The following is a 16,572-nucleotide window of genomic DNA, read 5'->3' as shown; positions in this document are numbered from 1 at the left end:
CACAGATATATAACACTTATATTTACAATAAAATATTCAGCCATAAAAGGGAATGAAATTCCAATACATACTACAACACAGATGTATCTTGAAAATATCTAAGTGAATGAATAAAATGGAAGTCAGACATAAAAGGACAAGTATTTTATGATTCCACTTATACCAGATACCTATAATAGATAAATTCATAGAGACAGAACATACAATAGAGGGTATCAAGAGCTGGGAGTGGTGGGTAAAAGAAGTTGTTTAACAGGTACAGAATTTCTGTCTGGGTTAACGAAAACCTTTTGAATATAGTGGTGATGGTTGAACACTGTGAATGTAGCTAATTCCATTAAATTACTCTTAAAAATAATTTGCCTTATTTTATGTATATTTTGCCATTAAAAAAAACTGGGAGGATAGAATAATCAGATTCTAGGATGGCCCTCAATAATCCCTTCCTTCTGGTCCTCCATACCCTTGGTAATACCCTCCAACTGCATATGGGCTGGACTTGTGACTCACTTAAGAGTCTCATTAATAGAAGAAACTGGCATCATTCTCTTTTGGATCATTCATTTGGGGGAAGCCATCTGCCATATTGTGGGGAGCTCCATGGACAAGTCCATAGAGGAGGAAAGTGAGCACCTGTCAACAGCCATGTCAATGAACTTAAAAGCAGATCCTCCAGCTGTCAAGCTTCCAAATGACTTCAGCCCTAAATAACATAGTAACTGCACACACACTTGTAAGAGCTCCTGAGCCATCACTCTCAGCTAACCTGCTTTTGAGTTTCCAACTGTCAGTTACTGTTTGAGATATGTTATTTCAAGCAGCTATATTTGGAGTAATTTGTTACACTGTAATAAATAATAATACCAGAGGTGGGAGTAAAGGAGTAAGGGAAAGAAGTGAAAGCAAAAGACTCTATATCATGAAAGAAAATAATCACAAAATGCTGGTATGTTCTATACCTGAAATATTGCATAAAATTTCATAATTTGTAATTTAAAAAAGATTTCTCAAGTTAATCACTTAGTGTGTAATGACTAATAGATTTGAAGGAACAAAAGGAGAAAATGTCAATCTTAAGGGACAAGAAAGTTGAGCTCACACAGGATACTAAAAGGGCTTCAATCAGTTTTATTGGCATTAAAAGTTTTATTCTGAATTTAATCCACAATCTATACAAGTTATTTACAAGCCATGAAAATGGAAAACAGCACAAAATACAATTGAGGTATAAGCTGAGAGCACAGTATGTCATGTTTCAATAAATATAATTCAAAATTTGTAAACTAAGTAACCAGATAGATGAGTCTTGTTTTATAGTAAAACCATATAAAATATTTATTCCACGTGAGGTAGAGGACAGTTTTGTGTGTCATGTGATGCAACCAACCACAGCAATTTAAACCATAAAACTGTACATCATTGGCAAAATTTTAAATTGAATTGTGGTCAATGTAGTCAACAACTTGTTTCAACAGTTGCAGAACAATTTTACTTACTGCCTTCACAGGTTAGAAATTCAGAAATAATTTAAGACTACTGTGTTGGCTTAAAATTATCAGGATAAGCAAATACTTCTAACAGGATGGTTAAAAGCAAGTATATTTTATTTCTCCCAAACTATAATTCCCCCAAAGTTGTCCTAGATTAAGCAGTTCTTTTAGCAGGACTTTTTTACTAGAACTACTTTAAGTATGCTGTGCTTTATTTTCAAGTGAGGTATCTATATTGAAGAAAAAAATCTTATAAATTTCTTTTACATTCAACTAACTTAATATACTATTTTGTTTTCTGGGCTTAATTTTTAAATTTCAGTTTTTACATTTGATCACTTCCTAATTCAAAACCAGTAGCACTATATAAGACATTTAATTCTATTACTAAAGAAACAAGCCTCAGACTGCATTACAGTTTTAGAAGCCATCTAAAATGGAAAGATCTTCCAAAAACAAAACGAAATGAAACAAACAAAAAACTGTCCTTTTAAACAAGATGTAATATAGAATACCCATATAAATTTCTTCCAGTAATGGAAATGCTTCAGTATCTTATAATAGAAAATAATTTAAGCTGTTTATTCAATCCCACAATGTATAATACAGCAGTAATGTGTCCCTTATTGCTGACAGCTTCAGTTAAAAATTAACAAGTAGTTCTAAGCACAGAAACAGATGTACAGTATGAGCACAACTTTTCATTACACTGATTTTTAATGTCCTGTCGTGCAGATTAAATGTGTAAGAGCAAATGAAAATGCGGATTTTCCCCAAGGCAATCAAATCAAATCAAATCAAAATAAGTCACTGAGAAGAAAAACTTTAGAAGCTGATCAAAAACCTTCAGCACCAGCTTGACAATTAATTTTAGGGAAAAACCTTGAACATATTTCATATTATTGGGGTTTCCTTATCATTCTACTTTCCTTCAAACAGAAGCCAGAGATGTGCAAATAAATTGGTTGTTTTGTCATGACTTCTAAAACCTATGGATGACTTCCAAATATCATCGTACTCGTCTATTTCACCTACTTTAGTAACTGGTTTTTAATTCAGTATGTACAAATGATTTTATATCTCAACTGGTAATATATGTTATAAAATTAGTTCAAGAAGCATAAAACATCCTGACTCTCATGGACACAGAAATTCAAGCAAAAGAATATGCTTTACAAAACCAAAGCACAAGCCAAACTTATGTTGTTGGTCAAATCCTTTCATAGTGTTACAAGCTGCATTTGTAATATCAGGCTGGTTTAGAGCTTCTTCAATGACAGTAGGTTTTACATTTACTACCTTTATAGATTTGGTGCCTTTTACTCACAACAATTAAAGTACAGAAACTATCATCACCCATCACCCAGTAAGTTAATATTCTATCTTTTCTTCCTTCTTAAGATGCCCTAGCACCTCTGATAAGCCGTTCCTTTAGTGCAGCTTTTTAAAGTAAATATTTTTATATTTTTCGTAAAAAGAATATTACAAAGTCTGAGGAAAAATCTGCTTACCTAATAAATTGGCACACAAAAACTAACACCAAAACAAACTTTAAGCTAGCAACCAACACACAAAATGAGCATGCAAAGAATAGAAGAATAAGTTTATATGGATAGTTCAGCAGAGGCCACTTTTAAAGTATTACAAAATCTCTCTATTTTCAACCTATGTGGTGCAGTTTAACTTAAAATTACTTTTAACTAGAATAGGTAAAATATTTACAACTGTCTAAAAAGCTCTATTTTCAAGGAAGAAGACAGAAACCTATGGCACATCAATGTATCTTCTAGAAAATGAAGACTACACAATTTTATGTGGCAAGTTTTCCTAATGCAAAGGACTAGAAAAAATATTTCTTTACTCAATTCTAACTTAAGAGTTTATGATAATTTAAAGATGGTTAAGCACTGCTTAGAGTTTTAAAATAAACTATCTCAAAGATTAAGCAATGTATTTTAGAAGTTTTGGGTTGAAACTTAAGTAAGCTTGTCATTTACATAAGCACAAAGATTTTTTAATATATCAGAAAGATGAAATTATAGGGGTTTGAGTTTGTCTCCCAAAAAGATTAACTGTGACACAACTAAAATGAACTTTATCATAAAATGTCTTTGTGATTCTTCTTTCTCCAGATCTAAATAAAAGATATTAGGAGGGTATATCATTTTTAACATTTGTTCCTCCTTGAGGAAACCAAGAATCAACAAATTAAATTGGAGGGTAATATAGTAAAATTTAAATGGAAAATAGAAAATACACATTTACATCACACTCTAGTAAAGAAACTATACTTTGAGAAGTACAAAAATTCTTTTAGGATATGTAAGTACCATTAAGCGAAATATGAAAATAACTGGCTAAATGATAACCTACTGGTTTTTGAAGTTTTATACCAGTAGAGCATCTATCGTCTACACTGGGAATAGTATACAACCTTAACTCTAACTGATTTATTTTAAAAATAAACTTAGCTCTCAAGTAATTTCATACAGTACCCTACATGAGAACATAAACATTAAATTCCTGGAATAATGATGTCAATTAATGGTAGCTTCAGGAAACTTCCTTTAAAAAATGCATACTAAGAACTTTACCTAGTATCTTTTAAGCCAAGAATTAACGAATATGAAATTTGCCATTAAAGAATGACAGACTTTTCTGTGCAAAAAAAAAGTGCAGAAGATTTGTCCCTCCCCCTAACTATGGAATTCCTTTGTCTTCTAAAAATTATCTAAAAACCTTTTAGTAGCAGAACTAAACTTCCCTATATTACCTATCATACACTACCAGCTGACTGTAAATTCCTGATTTTGATATTAAGTAGTAACTGAAAATGGTCCATTTGTGCAAATATTGATAAGACTTAACATTTAAACATACAAAAATCCAAAATAAACGTCACGGTGTTTAATATGTTACAATTTAAGGAAAAAAGAATCCATTAAGGAAAACAGATCCATTATATAAATTTCAGTAAGACCCATAACTACATATAAAAACTGTACAGGAGGATTATGGATTGTATACAAACTGAAGTACATCAATGGTATCAGTTTTTCTCAAAAACATTGATATTTTCACACCTCTATTAACAACATAAACAAAAGTTCAAAAATCATTACATTTTATTCCCTCTTCTAAAGTTGCTACATAAAAAAAATTCTAAATAAAACCACATGTAAACCAAAAAACACATTACAACTGCTTCTTGTATTTAACAGCAGTATATAATAAAGTATGTTATTCTTCCTCATTACGCCTATGGGGTGTGCTATAACCTCATCAATGAAATTCCTCTTTTGACAAAATGTCTCTTAGGAGACATTAAAAAAAAGAGAACTGGTGGAAACTCATTCTATAATATAAACAAAAGAAAAGCAGATTTTATGTGTAATGACTATATCAATTTAGAAAGGAGACTGTGTTAATGAAAAACATGGAGATTCAATTCCTTCAGTAGCTCCATATATCTGAAATATGGAGCCACCATTATATTAAAATTGAGTCTGAAATATGGGTAACAAAACTGACCGCAACTATCCATCACACAATGCAGCTTTTAAAAAGTATACAACTGCTAAATTTGCATTTGAAATATAGGCAGATTATATAATAGTTCAAACCATATAGTACTGTTTCTAAGCTGGCTGAAAAAAAGAAGTACAAAGAAACATACATTTTCATTCATTTGGAAAATGTAAAAATTTATGTACTAATATATAATCTCTTCACTTTCTATGATCTACAAATGGATAGGATGCCTAGTTATCTTCATGCAAACAAGTTATTCAGAATTCAATAACCAAAGCAAATAAACAAACAAAACTAAACCCTGTTGGGAATACACAGATGAATCTCTTTAAAGGTTTCTATTCTTTCGCAGTCTTAGATGATTTCAAAATTTGCAACTTTAGCTCTTTTATCATCATCTCTAACTTTTGTCTTGCCTCCCGTTCCTGTCGAAGTTCATCTTGGAGTTCTTGCCTATCAGCCTCAGCATGGTCCAATCTCTGTCTCAGTTCTGCCAACTGTGAGATTTAAAAGACTGTGTCAGTTTTCATTGTTTTGTTTTTCCATTTAATTTTCACACCGTGGCGAAGATCTACTTTCAAAATTACTTTTTAAAAAATGAACTACATTTGTAACTTCATGCATATACAATCCTTGAATATCTAATAATATTCATCCAATTTTGACATAACATCGAATGGGGGGGGTCAAGAGAACTAACACCTAAAGCACTTTCATTATGCCCTACAATTTAGTATACCTCTCAAACAGCCTGCTCGAGTTAAGGGTTATTTGTTCATCTTCCCCAAGTTGTGAGCTACTATTCATTTTTGCTCAAGTGCTTTTAAACATTTGAACAATTCATGTCTGTTAATTTGTTGATTTGAAAGCCCATATACTACATTAAGGTAATTTAACATTTGACATTCAGAGAGCTAGAGATTAGCAATTTGGGCAACTAAAATACAGAAACCTAATGAAAGTTTAATAAAGCAATCAAATTCAAAAAATCTCTTGGGGGGCACCTGGGTGACTCTTAACCATCTGCCTTTGGCTCAGGTTGTGATCCCAGGGTCCTGGGATTGAGCCCTACATCAGGCTCCCTGCTCAGCTGGGAACCTGCTTCCCTCCTCCTTCTGCCTGCCACTTCCCCTGCTTGTGCTGTCAAATAAATATATAAATGAAATCTTCAAAAAAAAAAATCATGTTGGATGATACACCATAAACTTGTGTTGAACAGAATTTTATATATTTTGAAATCTTGCCCAATGAACTGAACTTGACAAAAAGTAATTTTAATAGGGAAGGTACAGCTTCAATCTCCACACCGAAAGGGCAACATTACACAAACTGAGTCATTCTTACCTGCGCTGCATATTCAGCCTCTTTGTCTTTTTCTAAATTTGAATCACAGGTACATTTTTGCTTCATTACCTGCTCTAATTTTTTCTCTAAGTCTTTCTGTTCAATATAAAATTCTTCCATTCTATGAGCATGTTCATTCTGCAAAGATTCAAGCTCTTTCTGTAAATTCTGCTGTTCTTCAGTGAGTTCCTTCATAGCTTTTGAACTACTCAACATTTCAACTTCCTGTAATACACAGAATCACATTACAATTTTTATTTTATTTCCATCATGCTAAAAATTTCAATACAAAAAAAAAGGGCAGAAAATATCTAAAATTCAGCTGTCACATCAGTTTTATATATAAGTAATTATCTTGAAAAAACTATTTTCTCTAAAAATTTGAAAGAAAATTGCTTATGAGCATAGAACTCTAAATCTTAAACACATTTAAAACCTCTCTCTTCATTTTTCTTGAGAATATGCAAACGTATCTTTATAATAGACTATCACTTTAATAATTTTACCATCTGAAGTTGTTGCTTCTTCTGCAAAATTGAGTTGAGTTTTTCCTGTTGTTTTACATAAGTTCTCATTACTTCTTCCATGATCTTTCCCTTATCATCCTCACAAATGATATCTTTGACAAGAAGTGGAGATGAAGCTGCAGTATCACGGTCTATTCCTGCCTTGCTTGTGTCTCTGATGAAACTGCAAGTAGCAGACTCGGGTTTCTTTTTACTTGTAGAATTATTGGAGATTGATGGATCTTTGAAAAGCAAAAATGAAGTAACAAAAAGTGAGCATCATTGTGAAAAAGTCACTAGAACCCACAAACTAAATGAAAAAAAAAAAATTGCTTTTACAAGTGAAATAAAAAATAATGAAATAGCTAAGAATAAATTTAAGAAAAGTAGTATAAGACCTATTCAATAAAAACTACACAACACAAAAGATCTGAACAGATCCAACAAGACACAAAAAGGTACTCAATATCATTAGTCATTGGAGAACTGCAAATCAAAACCATGAGATATCACTTTATAACCATTAGGATGGCTATAATCAAGAGAGACAATAACAAATGTTGACAAAGATTGTAGACTGGAACCCTCATCAGCTGTTGGTTGAAAGAAAAATGGTATATAGCTGGTTTGAAAATATCTGACAACCCCTCAAGATATTAAACATGACCCAGTAATTTCACTCCTAAATATACACCCAAGAGAAATGAAAACAGGTCTATGTTAAAACATGTGCATAAGTGTTCATAGCAGCATTATTCATTACAGCCAAAAAGTAGACACAATTTGGGGCACTTAGCTGGCTCACTTAGTAAAGCATGTGATTCTTAATCTTGGATTCATGAGTTCAAGCCCGAAGTTTGGCATAATATTTAGTAGTAGTAATAAAAAAAAAGGGGGACACAATTCAATGTCCATGAGCTAATAAGTGGATAAACAAAATGTGGTATATTTATCTATAAAATAGCAGAATATTATTAAACCATAGAAAAAAAGTACTAAAAAAGTACTAAAAATATGCTACAACAATAAAAGGTCACATATTATATGATCTCTTTCATATGCTATGTCCACAATAGGCAAATATATAAAAACAAAAAATAAACAGAGGCTGGGGAAAGAGGAAAATAGAGTGTAACTTCTAATGAATCACAGGGATTTGGGTGGCAGTGCGGGGGGGGGGAATGAAAATGTCCTGAAATTAAATAGCTGTGACTGTTGAGAATTTACTGAAAGTCACTAAACTGTACACCTTAAAGGGATACATTTTATGGTATATGAAATATATCAACAATTTAAGTCACTAGAATTTGGGAAATGAAATATAACACAAATATGACATAAGAGTACATTACTAATTATTGTTTACCATATTTAAATTCAAAGAAAGCTGAACTTCAAAATTAAAGTACAGAAATCGCTCAAAGAATCTCAGCTATCTATGAAAACAGTTAAATGACTAATGGACACTTTAGCTACTCCAAGATAGCTGAAATAACTGTCACACTTGCCTAAGCTGGAAGCAAAGCTCTGCTGCTATGTAAAGGGTAAAACAGGCAGCATTTGTGTAGACATGTCTCCTTTGCTCCACAGTACTTTAAAAGGCACTGTAACTAGGCAGATTTTTTTTTTTTTTAAGATGCCCAGCCAGCAGTCTGCTTTTTATACCATCTGCCAGGCTCCCACACCTATTGAGTTTTCGATCTTTGCTTATCACATGGCTAAGTTTCCCTGAGTCCTATACCTAACTACTCTTATGTACTTCTTAGCATTATTTTTTTTAAGACTTTTATTCTTGGACATCTGGGTTGCTCAGTCATTGGGCATCTGCCTTTGGCTGGGGTCATGATCCCAGCAGCCTGGGATCAAGCCCCATATCAGGGTCCCTGCTTAGCGGTTAGCCTGCTTCTCCCACTCCAGCTTCCCCGGGCTTGTATGACAGACTATCTCTGTCATAAATAAATTAAATCTTTTCAAAAAAAAATTTTTTTAAGTTTGGTTGTTTTTGTTTTTGTTTTGAGTAATTTCTACATCCAGCGTGGGGCTCAAACCCAGAGACCAAGAGTCACATGCTATACTGACTGAGCCAGCCAGGCACCCCATTACATACTTCTTAGCATTATAAAATGGTTTCTCAGTTCAAAGCAAATTAGAAAGGGCCTTCTGAAGAAAACTAACAGCAAAAAAAAAGGGCAGGAAAGGAAAAAAACCAATCATGCAAAAAACACTTACAGTATGAAACCATGTAGACTACATATCTACAGCATTAGCATCTATAGCTATAACTGTTCTAAAAAAAAGTTTAGGAACTAAGGTTCTAAGTAGTCACTCAGAGTTTTGAAAGGTGCACTTTTTTTTTTAAGATAAAAGCTTCAACTGTCTGGAACACTCGCTTAAATAGAAATCCTCTTTGTAAATGCTGAATGAGGGAACCTGGGTGGCTCAGTTGGTTAAGGTTAAGCAGCTGACTTCCCCACAGGTCTTGATACCCACTCAGCCCGGGAGCCTGTCCCTCCCTCTCCCACTTCCCCTGCTTGTGCTGTCTTTCTCTGTCAAATAAATAATATTGTTCTTAAAAGAAAGAAAGAGAGGAGAAAAAAGAAAGAGAAACAAAGAAAGAGAAAATGCTGAATAAATGTGTTTAAGTATATGATTTTAAAAAAAAATTTTTCTGAATACTTACCTAAACGGCTACATAATTCTCTGTTTGTTTTTAAATCCATTTTCTCCTGTTCCTCCAATGAGACATCTGGGTAAGACGCCAGTTTTTGATGTTTCCCACTACTATGAGGCTTCTCTGACTGTCTCGGTATAGATTTACTTGCCTCTGACTTTGTGACCTCTTTAGACTGGGATACAGCAGAAGTAAGGGACACATTTGGAGCAACCACTTTATCGCACATGTATAAGTAGTAGCTACAAACAAAGAAAGGCAAAATAAGATATATAACACATTTGGGTAAAAAGCAAAATACATTAAATCTATTTCTATGGTTAAAAAATTTTATACTAAAACAGACAAAATAACTCAAAAAATAAGGACTGTAAGGGTAGGCATTGTGGGGAACCCTGTGTATTGTGTAAGGCTGATGAATCACAGGCCTGTACCCCAAAGAAATAACATATTATATGTTTATGATTTTTAAAAAAGAAAATTAGATCATAGAAAAGAATTCTTTAAAAATTCAGTACTTTAGACAGTAAGTGCAAAATTATGAATAATTTTTATTATATTGCAAAAATTTCTAAGCACTGAAGAGACACTCACTGGCAAAGAAAATTACAGTCTCATCTCCTTCCCTCAAAACCACCTGAGACTAAAAGCATGAAGCACTTTAGGGCTGTTTAATAGCCCTGAATAGGTAAGGCTTATGCTAGAAAGAAAACAGATCAACGCTACTTGAAAAACCATTTTCTTGACTACCACCCGTGAAAGCAAGGAATCCTTGCTCTTTGTTATAGAGGCTGATTCAGTCCCATACTACAAGGCTATGCCCTGATTCACCATAGGCCCAATGAGTAGCTCCTGGGGCCTTTCTTATAGAGCACTCAATACCACCCAGCTCCTGTTCCTGGGCAGTCAGTCCTACTTGTTTCAAACCCCACACAGCAGTCTTCCCAAAATACATTAGTATTTCCTAATTTGATTAAAAAAACAACAACAAAACTTCCATAGTGAGTTGCACAAAACTAAGACTGAAGGGATAACTACCAATTTTGCTCAAAGCTCACATAAATTGTTCAGCAGATTATCTGAGAGACCCATGGAATAAATTTGAGCTAGATACTGAAGCACTGTATTATTAGCTATAACCTACATAACCTTTAGCCAGAAGATGCAACCATTTAACTGATGTACTACATAATACCTTAAACTCTAAATGCTCTCCTCTTATATCTTATTTTCTTTATCCAATAATCTATATTATTCCTCTTTACTAATTACAAGAATTCTGAGGATTAAAAACTCTGTATTCTGCTAAGAACACTGACAGGTTTAATAATGTCCAAAGACTTACTTCAAACACAATAGGAATGGTAGAAACTGTGCAAATGTAAATTAAGACTGCGATTCTTCATCACCATATTTGGGGGGAATATATATCTACAGCACTAAAAATCTAGAAATCAATGAACAGTTTATCATCTAAGGTGCATTTTTATTAAAACTATGAAACTGGATTTTGAGGGATGTGGCTACTAAGAAACTTCTAAGTTTCAAAAAATTTGTAAAACACCAAAATTGCATACCAAACTCCTGAAGAGTTGGTTTACCTCTTCTAGGGAAGCAAGGAAATTAAAGGAAAACTTCCAGGGGTAGGGGGAGGGTGACTGGGTTATGGACATTGGGGAGGGTATGTGCCAAGGTGAGTGCTGTGAAGTGTATAAACCTGGCGATTCACAGACCTGTACCCCTGGGGCTAATAATACATTATATGTTAATTTAAAAAGATATATATATAAAAGGAAAACTTCCAATTTTTACTTTAGAGAGAAAAGGAAATGACAAGTTCCTAGAAAGAACATAAAAACATCAAGAAAAGGTTATCTCAAATATTCAATGCAATTTACAATTCATTTAACAAGCCTAAAACTAAAAAATGAATTCTCAGGAACTAGAACAGTACCTGACATATAGATGTTGAATAAATGAATGAACAAATGAATGAATGAACAAACAAATGAGCTAATAATACTCACTTACCTGGGGTGTAAAAATGAATGTGTCTGAGCAACATGCTCACCCTCCTGCTTTATAACAGGGTACCATGACTGTAATTCCATTCCTGATGGTGTATCTATCTGTAGAAAAATGCAGAAGGGAAAAAATTCATTGAGGGAAGATGTGATGGTTAATTTTTTATGTCAGCTTGACAGGGCCAGTGCATGTCTCTGGAGAACCCTAATAAAAAGTATGTTATTTGAGAGTCCTCTGCTAACAAGGCAGCCTTCCCTTAAAGTACCAAATGTAGTCACTAAAAATTATATGAATTATCCTATCACAGAAACAACTTCAGTATGCATATTAACATGGACTACCAAAAACGATTTCATAAAACTTCATACTAAGGAATCTATTTTTAAAATCCATTATAAGGGCATTTGGGTGGCTCAGTCAGTTAAGTGTCTGCGTTCAGCTCAGGTAATGATGCCAGGATGCTGGGATCAAGTCTGGCATCATCAGAGTCCAGTATGGTCGGGGCTCCCTACTCAGCTCAGCAGGGAGTCTGCTTCTCCCTCTCCCTCTGTCCCCCCACCTCTGCTTGTGCACTTGCTCTCCCTTACTTGCTGTCTCTCCCCAATAAATAAAAATCGTTTTTTAAAAAAATTAAATTAAATAAAAATTAAATAAATAAATAAATCCATTTTAAATAGTACCTTGCAAATGTACAGCATCAATAAGTGCGGATTCTTCTTGCTGTGACAATCAGCTAGAATGTCCCCCTTCCCTACTGTACTTGTTAGTGGATTAGATAACATTCTATAGCAATAAATACTTTGCCAGGGGAGAGATGTCACGAAGATGGCAATACAGGTTGTTCTTGACTTCACACTCCCTCACAAGAGAAAAAACATCTATTCAAGAACAAGATACCATAAGAGAATCCTGTAACATGGCAGTGTGGAGTTGGTGAAGCTGAAGCACCCCACCGCACCTCAGAGACCGAGACAAACTGCATTACAAGGATGGATGTTAACTGAACCTGCTGTGGTAATCACTTCACAATATACGTAAATCAAACTATCACGCTGTATGCCTTACACTCATACAGTGATTACGTTGATTATTTCTCAGTAACACTGGAGGGGGAAAAATGTGGACAGACAGATAAACAGGTAGATTTATAATAAAAGATGTATGGTGGAATGTTAAAAAAAAAAAAAAAGTAAGAAAGAAAAAACAAAAATTAGAAAGACAAGGGAACCCAGTCAGAGCCTCACAGAGTAACCTGAGTGGAGAAGACAGGGTACAACATCCAGAAAGACCAAGGCAAATCAAGTCAGCAGGTCAGAGAAAGCTGCCCAGAGAAAACTCTACAGATCTGAGGTGGAGGATCCACCTCAAGAATTCAGCATAAGCACCTGAGCAGCACTCGCTCATGAGGAAACTCCTTAAAGCTGAATCCTGCCTTTCTCTGGACAGCTGATATGGTCACTGATACAATGGAGGTAAAGAGCTGTGGAGACCAAAGGAGTAGCAATTTTATCCTAACATGGTAAACTCAAATGGCCATTATTCACTCCACAGTTCTCTACCAACTTGGCTGAAACACTGATGGGACTGCATTGCACATTTTACCTTCCCTCCACACAGTCTCACTTCCACTCCCTTCCTTTAGCAGGCAAAAAACAACTCCCCAACAAACACCTTACACACCAAAAAAAAACCCACAAAAAATAACAAAAAAAAAAAAAAAAAAACTTCACCAGGTTAAACTTGAAATTACTTTGCTTGCTAACACTTATTGGTAAAACACATTTCCTCATAAACTACACATGTGAATAAAGGAAAAGAAGAAAGTAACTGGCTACTTAATGAACATCTATCTACCTGATAAGAACTTTATAAACCCTACTTACTTTTTTTTTTTTAAGATTTTATTTATTTATTTGAGAGAGAATGAGTGAGAGAGAGCATGAGACAGGAGAAGGTCAGAGGGAGAAGCAAACTCCCCAAGGAGCTGGGAGCCTGATGCGGGACTCGATCCTGGAAGTCCGGGATCATGACCTGAGCCGAAGGCAGTCGCTCAACCTACTGAGCCACCCTGGCGCCCTAAACCCTACTTACTTCTAACAAGTACTCCTTTATTAAACGGGTATCGTTAACTCCATTTTACAGATTAGTAAACCGAAGTTCAGGAACTGAAAAAGAAAAGAATAACCTGTGACTACGAACTTCTCCCTTATTTTGGTTTGTTTTATATGGCCTCTCCACTACCACCAACCACCAGCACCATTATGCACATGCACAGTATTTCAAGTCACAGTAATTACCCTGTTATTTTTGAAAAAGAATATCTTAAAGGGGGGACAAGACACAGTAGAGAAGGGAGCTAAAAGGACATAAGGTTTGGGTGAGCAACAAAGACAGGAGGTTAATGGACAATCCCAATGGAGTAAGAGAGGATGGAATTGAGACTGAGATAAAGGAAAGATGAAACAAAAACGAAAGCTGGATATTCCTCTGAATGTCTCCTGGTAAGATGTGGGAGAGAAATGACATCCTCATCCAATAATCCATAAACACAGCACTCAGGGGACAGCCACTAAATACTAAGAGGTTAGGAAAACTATTTTGCCTGATGTCCCAATATTCCAGTTCAGAACAAAGAAACTACATAAAATGGAAAAGAAACAAATCTCCAGATGCTAAGCAGTTATGATTAAAGCAAAATCAATTCATAAACTGTCCACCATTTGACTGGGGATACCCTTCTAATGGGGGAAAACAATTAGGATGAAGAAACTCAGGAGAAGCCTGATAACCCTTGGCCCCAACAAAATGGGTTGAAAATGAAAAGGAAACCACTTCTGCAGCAAACATTATATGTAATTTAATCAATCAGGAGATGATTTAAGACCAATGAAAAGCCAAAAATAAAAATATGGTAACTTCAATTGGTGGTAAATCAACATTTTGGTTAAGAATGAACAAGGAATTTGAAAAACTAACGAGACCACAAGATTAAGGAAAATGATGGTATTTTCAAAGGATTTAAACAGTTGATTATTCAGTGAGGGCCTCTAGGCTCTATACAGTTAAAAAAACAAACAAACTCAGGCGCCTGGGTGGCTCAGTTGGTTAACTGTCAGCCTTGGGCTCCGGTTGTGATGCCCCACTCCCACACCCCATACCCCCATTCCTGGCATCATGCCCCACCCGCATTGGGCTTCCTGCTCAGTAGGGTCTCTGCTTCTCCCACCTCTGCCCTTTCCCTAACCCCCCATAACAAGCTCTCTCTCTCAAATAAATACAATCTTAAAAAAAAAAAAAAAAAAAAAACACTCACAATCCAGATCAATTATTCTAAATAAGTTCAGAATCTGAGGCAAAATCAAATGCTTATTCAGAAAATAAGCCAATCACTTGTTCACACAGTTTCTCAACCTATAGTCCAGTTCTACAAGTAAATTAGAAAGGGTGGATGCCAGGCAACAGCTGATAGCCTAAAGAGAGGAGAATTATAAGATCCAAACACAAAACCTGATTCAAAAAGCAAGACAATCTGAGGGCTTTATCATAGGCCAGGACAAATAATTTAATATATCTCAATTGTCCCCTACCTTCATCACAACACAGTACAGTAACTGATGTTTAAGAAGTCTTGAGTTAACATGACATAGTTAAATTATAGTCTATATTTATGAGATATAAATAGTACACTGTATACACATACACCATAACTATATGCCTACCACATAGACTGAAAACTAAGACATTTTAGAATGCATTAAAAAGGTTAAAGTTTGGGGCGCCTGGGTGGCTCAGTGAGATAAAGCCTCTGCTTTCAGCTCACGTCATGATCCTAGGGTTCTAGAATCGAGTCCCACATCGGGCTCTCTGCTCAGCAGGAAGCCTGCTTCCCTTCATGTCTCTGTCAAATAAATGAATAAAATCTTTAAAAAAAAAAAAAAGGTTAAAGTTTTTGGGTTTTTTTTAAGATTTTATTTATTTCGCAGAGAGATAGAGAGAGCACAAGTAGGCAGAGTAGCAGTCAGAGGGAGAAAGAGAAGCAGGTTCTGGACTGAGCAGGGAGCCAGAACTGAGCAGGGGGCCTGATATGTGGCTCAATCCCAAGACCTTGGGATGGTGACCTGAGCTGAAGGCAGACACTGAACTGACTGAGCCACCCAGGCGCCCCAAAGGTTAAAGTTTCAAAAAAACACTTCTATAAAGAGTAGCTTCCTCATCCAGAAAACTCACTTAGGCAGAACATTTTTCACCACAACACTGTATAACAGGAGGTGTTTACAAGCATGGATAAGCTCACTCTAACAGATCAATGAAATAAAACATCAGCTTGAGTTAAATGATAATTTCTTTTCTAGAAGTCATTTGTTAAACTCATTATTTAGAAAATAAAGCTCCACTTTTTTTTTTTTAAGATTTATTTATTTGATTTAGAGAGATCACAAGTAGACAGGAGAGAGATCACAAGTAGGCAGAGAGGCAGGAAGAGAGGCAGGCAGAGAGAGAGGAGGAAGCAGGCTCCCTGCCGAGCAGAGAGCCTGATGTGGGACTCGATCCCAGGACCCTGAGATCATGACCTGAGCTGAAGGCAGCGGCTTAACCCACTGAGCCACCCAGGCGCCCCTAAAGCTCCACTTTATATCACTTTTATATCCAAAATAATTCTAGATGTACTGCCCAAGATACCAACTGTTTCCAGATATTTTAAATTCAAATTACTAAAATTCACTTATATATTCAAAATTTTTTCGATTATAAGCTGGAATCCCCAATCTTCAAAATAGCAAGTTCTAAACTTCTTCACCCAAAGATCTTGACTTGAAATCTGAATCAATATTAAAAACAAACAAACAAACAAACTGACTCAATTTTGATCACATTTCAAAACTCTACAGCTTGATTTGTGTAAGTTTTACTTTTATTCATGAGCCAAACTCAGCATATCTTCTTACTTCTCAGTCTTTAAACTTCAGATGTAAATAATAGCTAGCATTTTAAACATCCATCCCTC

The 16,572-nt window shown here is 35.1% G+C and overlaps 1 protein-coding gene across 6 annotated transcripts in view; it reads right to left on the bottom strand.

Annotated features, from left to right (window-relative positions):
• Nucleotides 1–1,108: 1,108 nt before the first annotated feature.
• The window catches only part of SKIL (SKI like proto-oncogene), a 28,822-nt gene continuing 13,358 nt past the window's right edge, over nucleotides 1,109–16,572 (bottom strand). For 5 of the 6 annotated variants that reach the window (XM_045088622.1, XM_045088623.1, XM_045088624.1 and 2 more), the window contains 5 exons: nucleotides 11,574–11,671; nucleotides 9,552–9,784; nucleotides 6,872–7,113; nucleotides 6,366–6,590; nucleotides 1,109–5,518 (listed from right to left, as the gene is read on the bottom strand). In XM_045088622.1, coding sequence (XP_044944557.1) covers nucleotides 5,360–5,518; nucleotides 6,366–6,590; nucleotides 6,872–7,113; nucleotides 9,552–9,784; nucleotides 11,574–11,671 — 957 coding nt within the window. In that variant the 3' untranslated portion in view covers nucleotides 1,109–5,359. The remainder of the gene's footprint in view (nucleotides 5,519–6,365; nucleotides 6,591–6,871; nucleotides 7,114–9,551; nucleotides 9,785–11,573; nucleotides 11,672–16,572) is intronic. The other variant, XM_045088625.1, reaches the window with a different exon arrangement.

Source organism: Mustela putorius, unplaced genomic scaffold (assembly GCF_011764305.1).
Source record: "Mustela putorius furo isolate JIRA1106 unplaced genomic scaffold, ASM1176430v1.1 tig00003834_pilon_pilon_pilon, whole genome shotgun sequence".
Taxonomy (NCBI): Eukaryota; Metazoa; Chordata; class Mammalia; order Carnivora; family Mustelidae; genus Mustela; species Mustela putorius.
This window is presented reverse-complemented; position numbering and strand designations above follow the sequence as displayed.